The following is a 12338-nucleotide window of genomic DNA, read 5'->3' as shown; positions in this document are numbered from 1 at the left end:
GTTTAAAAAAATGAAAAACTTGTTTAACTTTCAAAAAAAGTAGTTAAACTGAAATTGTGGAATTAAATTGATTGTTAAAACAAAAATATCAGAATTGTTTTGTGATATAAATTAAAGTCAAACCCAGAGGGATTTGATTTCTATAACAAAATCAAACTTAAAGTTTTAAAATGTTGAACGAAGCAGGCCTGTCGCCCCCTGGTGGCCGTTGGCCTGAACTGTCCTCAACGTTCAGGCTTCAACACGTGAAACTGCAAAAAACTAAACTTTACTTTTCTGCTTCAAACTTCTGAGTTTAGCTCCAAAGATCGTTTTCAGTCGTTTAACAAGTTTAATCTGAAATCGTCCTGAAAGCTTCACGTCCGACGAAGTCGGCTTCCAGCTGGGGAACAGGTGAAGTCGGTTTACAGGTAGGGGACAGGTGGAGTCGGGTTACAGGTGGGTGAAGTCTGTTTCCAGGTGGGTGAAGTCGGTTTCCAGCTGGGGAACAGGTGAAGTCGGGTTCCAGGTGGGGGGGGGCAGGTGAAGTCTGTTTCCAGGTGAGGGGCAGGTGAAGTCGGGTTCTAGGTGGGGGGGCAGGTGAAGTCGGTTTCCAGGTGAGGGGCAGGTGAAGTCGGGTTCTAGGTGGGGGGGCAGGTGAAGTCGGTTTCCAGGTGGGGGGGCAGGTGAAGTCGGTTTCCAGCTGAGCGGCAGGTGAACTCGGTTTCCAGGTGAGGTCGGTTTCCAGGTGGGGAACAGGTGAAGTCGGTTTCCAGGTGGGGAACAGGTGAAGTCGGTTTCCAGCTGACTGTCACCCAAAACTCGGCTGAAGCGAATTATAAAAACGTAGAAGTCATAAACAGTCAGTTGAACTGATCAGTTGATCTAATGATCAATAGATCAACTGATCAGCTCCATGTTTCTCATCGGTTCCTTATCGGACGACAGAAACGGTCGTTTGCGTTGTTTTTCAATAAAAACAGTGAAATAAAGACAAAACGGCGTCACGGCGTCGGATCCAGTTTTTATTTCCTGCGAAACGAAACAGGATGAAAGAAGAGACGGCGTCTCGTTCGTTGCTACGCCAACGGGACACGTCCGCTACGCTAGCAGGGCAGTGAAGTCAGACCCAGGTTGAACGACGTCGACAGGAAGTCGTTCTGAAGAACTGAAGACGAACAACTTTTTCTTCCAAAAATGATCAAAAGAAGAAGCAGCCGCCATTTTGTTTTCTCCTTCACTACATTCTGATTGGAGCAGACGGGAGGGGGCGGGGTTATGGGGGTGGTGGGGGCGGGGTTAGCATAGTTTAGTGTTTAGCGGGAGTTTCCACGGGAATCAATGTCTTGGCTAAGCTAGCACTTCAAAGCTCCATCTTTGATGGCCAAGTCGACGGCAGCTAGCCGGAGCAGGGCGCCGTTACCACTTCGTACCACCAGGTGGAGCGTTCAGACACTTTTTACGACGGAGTACAGAATACTGCACCAAAGCTAACCAGCTAGCGCCAATCTGAGCTCTGGTGTAATACCTCTCCGTACCACCAGGTGGTGCATCGACATAAGCTGCATCGTCGTTTTTACCATAAATATTAGCTGACGACCTGAAGATGATCGTGACGTAGCAGAAAGCTACTGACGCTCACGGATTAGCCTGACCACCAACGCCTCGCTGCCGCCCCCTGGAGGGACCAAGAGGTATTACACACATCTGTACCTTTAACCAACTCAGCAAACAGGAAGTTGATCAGGTGAAGGCCCCCCCCTAACCCAACCCCCCCTCCCCTGACAGGAAGTGAGGATAAACCATGTCCAGCACCTCCGTCAGCAGAACGACTTCAAAGAAACGATGGAGGGGAAAACGATGGAGGACGATAAACTGTTGCACCGTTTCAGGAAGATCCAACCGACGTTTTATTTGACTGGAGCAGAACTGATGATGTCACATCCTGCAGAACCACTTTGCACCACCAGGTGGCGCTAGCTCTGGCTAACGGCGCCAACAACGTCTTAGAGACGTACGGCCGGTGCAGTGACTCCACCCGGGTGGAGGAGGAGTCCAGGTAGTCCCGCTGATGTTAGCATTAGCATCCAACCCACTGATGATAGCATTAGCATCCACACCCGCTGATGTTAGCATTAGTATTCACACCCGCTGTTGTTAGCGCGTGCGACCTGCTAGTGCCGACAGGATGCTACAGCGACAATCTTCAGCGATGTCGTAAATCCAGAGTGTAGCTGTTAGCTTGTTAGCTTAAGTACATAATCCTGATGGGTAGGGACGAGGCGCTAAAGTGCCTAACGCCTCAGCTAGCAAACTGCTACAGTTCTATGTTAAAGTGACCTGCAGGACAGGTGAGATGCTACACGTAGAGACCGACAGGCCGCGCCAGCTGGTTAGCATGCTAACGTCAGGAGCGACAGCAGACCAACGTGACGTCTGTTTTCTGGTAAAACATCTTCAAGTTGCAGCCTGAATTCTTGTGATGCTAACACGGTGGCACTCTTTAGCACGCTAGTTTAGCTTTGAGCTACCTGGTTAGCCTGCGAAGATTTATAGGCTTAACCTAAATGACAGGCTAGCTGGCTAGCATGGTAAGTATGCTAATGCAAAAAGCTGAATCACATGGACTTCATGGCGGTTTTGGTTTATTAGCGTAATCTTGTGGGGGCGCCGCTAGCATGACGCGCGAGGCCTTTCAGGGTGTGGTTAGCGAGACTCGCTACGTCCTCCTGTGGCTCAAAGTGACGTTACGTCTCAATCAGATCAAAACCAGTCGTTTTCCTCATTCCGGTGCGTGAAAGTAAGAAAATAACAGTACTGGGGTCGGGTGGGCGGGGCCATGGTGTGAGTGGGCGGGGCAGAATGCTGGGGGTGTGGGCGTGGCAGTGGGCGGAGCCTGCTACAGAGACTTGTTTGCGGTCCGTCACTGAGGTCAGTTGTCCACGTCAGTCCGTGAGCGAGGCAGAGAGCGGCTGTGTCCTCCGGCAGCCAATCAGCCGACAGCACAGGAGGAGGGGGCGGGGCTTACCACGGGGGAGAGTCAATGATTCTGCGGGTGGAGCAGACAGGAAGAAGGCGGGGCTTCAGGTTGAAATCTGACCCCGGGGGGGGGGGGGGCAGGGTGGGTGGGGGAGGGGCACCTGAACCCCCCCCCCCCACTGAATATAAAAGAAATACACCTGTGAAAAAAAAAAAACCCAAAGGATCTAAAGTGGGCGGGGCTGAGTGGCTGTGTGTGTGTGTGTGTGTGTGCCCCCCCCCCCTCCCCCCCCAGAGTCACAACATCAGCTCCGAACCCCCCCATCTCCCCCCAACCCAGCTCCCGCGTGTCTGTGAGCTCCTGCTCTGTGATTAGCTGGCGCTGTCTGGAGTGGGCGGGGCCAATCAGGAGCACTCCTCTCCGATTCGCTGGCAGGAGCGGCCCACCTTGCGGTCCAGCTTCACCATCTTGAGGACGGCGTCCTCGCGGCCGCGGCCCAGGTGGTCGAACCGGCAGTCGTGCTGCTCGGGGAGGCGGTGCTGCATGCAGAACACGAAGCCTGGGGGCGGGGCAAAGGGGGCGGGGCAACAGTTAATCAGCGAGCTCCAACATTGTTGCCATAGATCTGGATGCTAGCAATAGCATTGTGCTTTTAAACTCGTTTGTGGCGTGACACCACTGTTAGCATTAGCATCGCTGGCGTCTACATTAGCGTTCTTTAGCGTAGCGTTCGCGCGGCGCAGGTTTAGCGGTGAGAGGGCGTGCGGGCGTCGTACCGCAGCGGCAGCTGCCCAGCTCCTGCTGGACGAGCTCCAGTTTGGTTTGACAGCGGAAACATCGGCGCCGGTTCTTCTGCTTCGCCGACGCGACGCCATCTTGGTCCTCGGGGCACGCGCGCTTCTCCGGCGACGCCTCGCACTCCGAGCCCGAGTCTGAGAGTGGGAGGAGTCACAGAGGGGGTGGGAGGAGTTAGTGCTGGGAGTCATGGGGAAAGTGGGAGGAGTCAGAAGAGGGATTCACCTGCATCTCCAGGTCGTTTTGTTGGCGTGCGAAGGGTTCGCCGCGCCGCGTGTTCTCCTGCAGACAGGACACACATCAGCACACACACACACACACACACACACACACACACACACACACACACACACACACACACACACACACACACACACACACACACACACACACACACCTTCCCTCGTGAACGCCGGCGATGGCTCATTGGTCGCCGGCTGCTCAGGGGGCGGGGACGACGACTGGGATTGGCTACTGCCCGTCTCGAAGACGGCTGATTGGCTGCTGCTGCTCTGGAGGGGGGGGGCGGGGGGGGAGGGGCAGTCGTCCCCCGGCTGCTTCTTCTGGACGTCTGAGGGACACACACCTCGCCGTTAGCTTTAGCATCAACCACATCTGCAGTCTCTCTGCTGCTAAGGGTTAGCTTTAGCATTAGCATTATCCAAGGGCAAGATCCTGTTTGCCGTTAGCTTTAGCATTAGCATTATCCAAGAGTAAGATCCTGTTTACCGTTAGCTTTAGCATTAGCATTATCCAAGGGCAAGATCCTGTTTGCCGTTAGCTTTAGCATTAGCATTATCCAAGAGTAAGATCCTGTTTACCGTTAGCTTTAGCATCAGAAGCAACAAAACCTCATGTTTACTTTATTCTAACGTTCTGATAGCTTTAGCATTAGCAACATGACACGAGTCTAGAATGCTCAACTTGGTACTTTTATTGTGACAGTCACCGCAATAACAATCCAACTTGCTTTTATTTAGACAGTCACCATAATAACAATCCAACTTGGTACTTTTATTGTGACAGTCACCGTAATAACAATCCAACTTGCTTTTATTTTGACAGTCACCATAATAATCCAATTTCAGAACATTTCCCTTCAGAATAGTAGTTTAACTTCAGAACTCTTGTGAAATGAAAACAAACGGCGGTTGAGTCGCGGGCGAAACAGGAAGTGGTGAAGGAAGCAGGAAACTCACCAGCGAAGCACTTGGAGCATAAATTCCTGGTTTTACTGGACCTGCGGAGTCACGACATCTTGAATTAGCTTCAGGTCTACGGGTCAGACTCACTGACTCACTGACTCACCGACTCACTGACTCACCGACTCACTGACTCACGTTGTCCTTCCTGAGTTATGAAACATTGAATTCATCACATGAAGAATAAAGTTTACAAGGATTCAACCTTGAACTTCTTTCTTGAAAAGCTCAAACTGCCAAGTGTCTTTGAAGGCTTCAGCCGGCGACACCGTCATGACCGACTCTCTGAAGGGTTCCTGAACGCCTCTCCAGTACTATCAAGACCCACGCTCTCTGGTCTTTGAACGCCTCTCCAGTACCATCAAGACCCACGCTCTCCGGTCTTTGAACGCCTCTCCAGTACCATCAAGACCCACGCTCTCCGGTCTTTGAACGCCTCTCCAGTACCATCAAGACCCACGCTCTCCGGTCTTTGAACGCCTCTCCAGTACCATCAAGACCCACGCTCTCCGGTCTTTGAACGCCTCTCCAGTACCATCAAGACCCACGCTCTCCGGTCTTTGAACGCCTCTCCAGTACCAGAAAGCATCAGAGGGTTGGGGTTAGCAGGGTTCTGGAACCTCGTGGTGTAAAACCTTTAAAAGGAACAAACGCGTTTCCTCAGATAAGTTGTGGGTCTAAAGTCCAACGGTGAAGAACCACTGTTCTAGAACTCCGAATTCTGACACGTCGCAGGACTCAAACAAATGATATCAGGTCGAGCAATTTTGGCCGACCGACACGTTCCTGAAGGGGTTAAACTAAACGTGAAGCTCACTGTCTTTCTAGAGCCCTACACATTCTAGAGCCCTACACATTCTAGAGCCCTACACATTCTAGAGCCCTACACATTATAGAGCCCTACACATTCTAGAGCTGACACATTCTAGAGCCCTACACATTCTAGAGCCCTACACATTCTAGAGCCCTACACATTCTAGAGCTGACACATTCTAGAGCCCTACACATTCTAGAGCCCTACACATTCTAGAGCCCGACACATTCTAGAGCCCTACACATTCTAGAGCCCTACACATTCTAGAGCCCTACACATTCTAGAGCCCTACACATTCTAGAGCTGACACATTCTAGAGCCCTACACATTCTAGAGCCCTACACATTCTAGAGCTGACACATTCTAGAGCTGACACATTCTAGAGCCCTACACATTCTAGAGCCCTACACATTCTAGAGCCCTACACATTCTAGAGCTGACACATTCTAGAGCCCTACACATTCTAGAGCTGACACATTCTAGAGCCCTACACATTCTAGAGCCCTACACATTCTAGAGCCCTACACATTCTAGAGCTGACACATTCTAGAGCCCTACACATTCTAGAGCCCTACACATTCTAGAGCTGACACATTCTAGAGCCCTACACATTCTAGAGCCCTACACATTCTAGAGCTGACACATTCTAGAGCCTGACACATTCTAGAGCCCTACACATTCTAGAGCCCTACACATTCTAGAGCTGACACATTCTAGAGCCCTACACATTCTAGAGCTGACACATTCTAGAGCCCTACACATTCTAGAGCCCGACACATTCTAGAGCCCTACACATTCTAGAGCCCTACACATTCTAGAGCTGACACATTCTAGAGCCCTACACATTCTAGAGCCCTACACATTCTAGAGCCCTACACATTCTAGAGCCCTACACATTCTAGAGCCCTACACATTCTAGAGCCCTACACATTATAGAGCTGACACATTCTAGAGCCCTACACATTCTAGAGCTGACACATTCTAGAGCCCTACACATTCTAGAGCCCTACACATTCTAGAGCTGACACATTCTAGAGCCCTACACATTCTAGAGCTGACACATTCTAGAGCCTACACATTCTAGAGCTGACACATTCTAGAGCCCTACACATTCTAGAGCCCTACACATTCTAGAGCTGACACATTCTAGAGCCCTACACATTCTAGAGCTGACACATTCTAGAGCCCTACACATTCTAGAGCCCTACACATTCTAGAGCTGACACATCTAGAGCCCTACACATTCTAGAGCTGACACATTCTAGAGCCCTACACATTCTAGAGCCCTACACATTCTAGAGCTGACACATTCTAGAGCCCTACACATTCTAGAGCCCTACACATTCTAGAGCTGACACATTCTAGAGCCCTACACATTCTAGAGCTGACACATTCTAGAGCCCTACACATTCTAGAGCCCTACACATTCTAGAGCTGACACATTCTAGAGCCTACACATTCTAGAGCTGACACATTCTAGAGCCCTACACATTCTAGAGCTGACACATTCTAGAGCCCTACACATTCTAGAGCCCTACACATTCTAGAGCTGACACATTCTAGAGCCCTACACATTCTAGAGCCCTACACATTCTAGAGCCCTACACATTCTAGAGCCCTACACATTCTAGAGCTGACACATTCTAGAGCCCTACACATTCTAGAGCTGACACATTCTAGAGCCCTACACATTCTAGAGCCCTACACATTCTAGAGCTGACACATTCTAGAGCCCTACCCATTCTAGAGCCCTACACATTCTAGAGCCCTACACATTCTAGAGCTGACACATTCTAGAGCCCTACACATTCTAGAGCTGACACATTCTAGAGCTGACACATTCTAGAGCCCTACACATTCTAAGAGCCCTACACATTCTAGAGCCCTACACATTCTAGAGCCCTACACATTCTAGAGCTGACACATTCTAGAGCCCTACACATTCTAGAGCTGACACATTCTAGAGCCTACACATTCTAGAGCCCTACACATTCTAGAGCTGACACATTCTAGAGCCCTACCCATTCTAGAGCCCTACACATTGTAGAGTCTTAAACATTCTAGAACTCGGTAAATGTTTTCGTTGACGTTACGTTTAGCTTGTTGGTTTTGTTCCGCGGGTCTTTGCGCGACAACGATACTTTCTTCACAATAAAGAAAACGTTCAGGTTCAGGTCTGGAGGTCCTGGTTCAGGGACCCGTCCTCCAGGACCCCGTCCTCCAGGACGCTCCGTCCCCCACCGGGAGCCGCTCGGGTTCCCTGCCTTGCTCTAAGACACTTCTGGTAGAACGACAGACGACCACTTCACCAAGCGCACCGCGGCAGAACCCCCGGCTCTCGCACGGCGGCAGCCTAGCGCCGAGGCTAATGCTAGTTGGCTAGCCTTCGCGGCAGCACCAGCGCCATGTGAGCTCCGGTCGCCGCGCCAGAGGAACGTGTCAGACTGGTTTCCAGCGTGGTCTCGCGGGGCCGTGAGGCCCGCTGGCCCCCCCTGCCGGCCCGCTGGCCCCCCTGCCGGCCCGCTGGCCCCCCCTGCCGGCCGGCGTTTGGGCCGCGGGCCTCATGTTTGACAGCTCCGGAGGAACCTGCTCCTCATCAATCACCATTACGTCACTTCCTGGCCTCACACCCGAACCCCCCCCCGGACCCCCCAGCCTTCACACGGCCGCAGACACGAGCCTGTTTTCGGCTCTGTTCTGCCTTTATCCCCCCCCCCCCCCCCCCCCCCCCCCCGGGCCGCACAACAACAACAATGGCTCCCACTGGGGGCAGCTGGTGTCCGGCTGGATACTCACCCCCAGAAGCCGCAGAGGGCAGCGGGGCGGCAGGCCGGGGGGGGGCCTCGCTCCTCTGGCCGGGGGGGGCCTCGCTCTCTGGCCGGGGGCCTCGCTCCGCTCGCCGGCGTCTCCCATGACTCACAGCACAACGCGACGGTCCGAGGCCTCGAGGCTCCGGGGGAACCTCATCCAGCGGGGGAGGGGGGGGGGGGGGGGGGGGGGGGGGGGCTGGAGCGGAACGATGGAGGAAATTAAAACAAATGAAAATAAAATAGAGGATCGTTTCGTCTGGGCGGAGCCGGACTCGAACCCGATCCGTCCCGGTCGGAACGGCGATCAGCTGGACGGGCGGAGCGGACCACCAGGGGTCGCACCGCGGGGGGTGGAGTGGGGGGGGGGGGGGAGGGGGGAAGGGGGGGGGGGGCAGTCTGGGAGGGAAGCGGCGGTGGGGAAAGGCGTCGCAGGGTTGAAGACACGGTTAACGATACTTGAAGAGGCGACAGGAGACGGACTGAGGACCAGACGGGGGACAGAGGGGACGTCCCCCGACACCCTCCCCCCCGCCACAATGGACCGGTCCACTGGAACCGGAAGTCCCTCCGTCACATCCAGCGTGTCAATATCAGAGCGACAAAGTGAAGAATTAAATACAGAAGAACAACAAAACATGACGAAGTGACGTTTGGCGCTGCTGGGAGGAAGAGGAGGAAGAGGAGGAAGAAGAGGAAGAGGAAGGAGGAGGAGGAGGAGGAAGAGGAAGAAGAGGAAGAGGAAGGAGGAGGAGGAGGAGAGGAAGAGGAAGGAGGAGGAAGAGGAGGAGGAGGAGGAAGAGGAAGAAGAGAGGAAGAAGAGGAAGAGGAAGGAGGAGGAAGAGGATGAGGAAGAAGAAGGAGAGGAAGAGGAGGAGGAGGATGAGGAAGAAGAGAGGAAGAAGAAGGAGGAGGAAGAGGAAGAAGAGGAAGAGGAGGAGGAGGAGGAAGAGGAGGAGGAAGGAGGAAGAGGAGGAGGAAGGAGGAAGAGGAAGAGAGGAGGAGAAGGAGGAAGAGGAAGAGGAAGAGAGGAGAGAATGAAGGAGGAAGAGGAGGAGGAGGAGAAGAGAGGAGGAGGAAGAGGAAGGAGGAAGGAGGAAGAGAGGAGGAGAGGAAGAGGAGGAGGAGGAAGGAGGAAGAGGAGGAGGAGGAAGGAGGAAGAGGAAGGAGGAAGAGGAAGGAGGAAGAGGAAGGAGGAAGAGGAGGAGGAGGAAGAGGAAGGAGGAAGAGGAGGAGGAGGAGAAAGGAAGGAGAAGAGGAGGAGGAGAAGAGAGGAGGAAGAAGAGGAGGAGGAGGAAGAAGAGGAGGAGGAGGAGGAGGAGGAGGAGGAGGAGGAAGGAGGAGGAGGAGGAAGTTTAAAACCAGGAGAAACTTCACACCAGTTTTTCCACCAAGAACCAACATGAAAAGACTTTGTGACTTGAAAAGGAACGACGATCAACAATATTAATGTTTAAACTCTTTATGAAACAACGGACATAAAACACAAGAAATAAAAAACACCAGACAAAGGTGTTTTTCATGTGTTTTGTTGTTCTTGCATTGTTTGTACTTTTGTTTGTGTTTTTGCTTTGTGTGTTTTCACATTGTTTTTGTTTGTTGTGGAGTCAAAGAAAGACAACAAGCCGTTTGTTGTTTCACATTTTTAACGGGTTTATAACTACTTGAAGAGGCAGTGAAATGCAGAAGAACACACTACACACACACACACACACACACACACACACACACACACACAGACACACACATACACACACACACACACACACACACACACACACTGAGGAGGGATGAGAGTCCGGCTGAAGGACAACATACAAACTCGCAGCAGTTACTTCTTCAAAAAAAAGTACCAGTAACTTTACTAAGTTACTGCAAAATAAAAAGGAGCTAAATTCTGTTCAAATGACTCTGAAGTTAATTTACTAGTTCATTTGTAGTCAATTACTAGTTACAGTCACTCACCATCAAGTTACTTTAATACTTCAATTTGAAAGAAAAGTAACTAGACTACAATGGAACATGACTGTGTAATCTGTTACCAGTTTCAAGTTACTTATCTGCAAAGGAGTAGTTATTGCAATGTAGTGGAGTGACCTGATTAGTTATTACAAGTAAAAAGTACAGTTACTCTTGCAGTTTTCAGTTACTTCTGTGAAAAAGTAGTGCAAATTTAATAGTTACTGCAAATAACTAACTTTACTTAGTTGCTTCTATGCAACAAGCATTACGTACTTTTAGGAGTAGACCAACGTATTTCAAATATAAAGTACTCTCGTATTTAGAAATAGATTAGTAATTAGTTACTCTAAAAGAGAGAGTAATTCTATACTAATTACTAAATTAAAATGTTACTTGTGTTGATTCAGGATATATTACAAGTACTTAAAAGAATCACGCATGCTAGCATTAGCACCCGTTAGCGGGACACATTATGCTAATGTGTGAGGCGCTAACACCCAGCCTAACAGTTACAAATTACATCGCAGAGAAAAGAAACTGTCTCAGTTCCTCGACTGTTACTCAGTAATAGATTACTATTTACCTCACTGAACCGTTATTGGAGAAATTTCACGAGTTACTGTAAAATATAAAGTACTTACTTTGTAAGAGATTACAGCTACGAGTTTTATTTAAGTATTAAAGTAACTTCACAAGTTGCTGCAAAAGAAAGCGAGATGACTTCTTTGGTTAGCATTAGCATTAGCATATAAGCACAGGCAGATTAAGCTTCAGCATTAGCCAACTTGTCTCCACAGAGCAGCAGCTATGCTAATGCAGCAGCTATGCTAATGCTAATGCATAAACCAGCAATGAAATAGCAGGATGGCTGGAACTAGCGTACTGAGTAACAGATAGCTTGAGCATAATCTGACTTTAGCTAACGCTACAACTAACAGATTGAGACTTCAGTAACTACGTAATCCACGACAGTAACTAGTTACTTCATACTGACAGATGAGTTTCCTGCGAGCTTCAGGTACTTGCAGAGATAAGTAATCTGTACTTTCTTGGTTAGTTTTCATCTTAATTTTTTTAAAAAGCATTAAAGACGCGATAAAACAGGTTTAACTGAGACGACGACGACATCTGTGCTAAGCTAATCAGAACGGAACACACTCCTGCTACATTTTAGCATCAGTCGTGTCCACAAAAGCATTAGCAGCCAAGCTTAGACATGCTGCTAATGCTCAACCGCAGCTGCTGTAGCTACAGGCTAATGCTAATTGCTGTTTGGCGACCTCTAATGATATCGCGCCACCAAAGAGCTCGTCTGTGTTCCAGTACGCCTGCTAATGCTAACCACGGCTGCTGTGGACCGAGGCTATGCTAACCACGGCTGCTGTGGACAGAGGCTAACGCTAAACAGTGAACCCTGAAGGATTAGCTTTCATGTAATAAATTAAATGGCGGAGAGGCTAGCTGGCCAGCCGTGAGGCTAATCATGACGATGCCGATTATGTTTGGTTTTCAGTCCATCTTCAGCGTCGTAGCTAATGATGTACGCTGAGAGCATGAGAAAGCCTCATGCATGCTAGTGTTAGCACCAGTCAGCATTCCGAATAGATTGCCTAAAGTAGCGTTAGCATTAGCCCCATTAGCTGCTGTCTCAATAAATGACTTTCTCCTCTGAAGTAGCGTTAGCATTAGCCTGTTAGCTGTCATCTCAATAAATGACTTTCTGCTCTGAAGTAGCATTAGTCTGTTAGCTGTCATCTCAATAAATGTTTTCTGCTCTGAAGTAGCATTAGCATTAGCCT

General features: G+C 50.1%; 1 protein-coding gene across 1 annotated transcript; it reads right to left on the bottom strand.

The window, feature by feature from the left end:
• Positions 1 to 3299: 3299 nt before the first annotated feature.
• Positions 3300 to 8736, bottom strand: LOC308143342 (AN1-type zinc finger protein 3-like). Its single transcript, XM_080514089.1, is given in 7 exon segments — positions 3300 to 3518; positions 3736 to 3891; positions 3980 to 4036; positions 4152 to 4325; positions 4954 to 4994; positions 8567 to 8580; positions 8582 to 8736. Coding segments are annotated over 7 exon segments (699 nt in total). The 5' UTR covers positions 8684 to 8736; the 3' UTR covers positions 3300 to 3363.
• Between the last annotated feature and the right edge of the window lie 3602 nt (positions 8737 to 12338).

Source organism: Blennius ocellaris (genome assembly GCF_963422515.1).
Source record: "Blennius ocellaris genome assembly, chromosome: 18".
In the NCBI taxonomy this organism is placed as follows: domain Eukaryota; kingdom Metazoa; phylum Chordata; class Actinopteri; order Blenniiformes; family Blenniidae; genus Blennius; species Blennius ocellaris.
The sequence above is the reverse complement of the archived record's forward strand: the minus strand, read 5'-3'. Positions and strand labels throughout refer to the sequence as shown.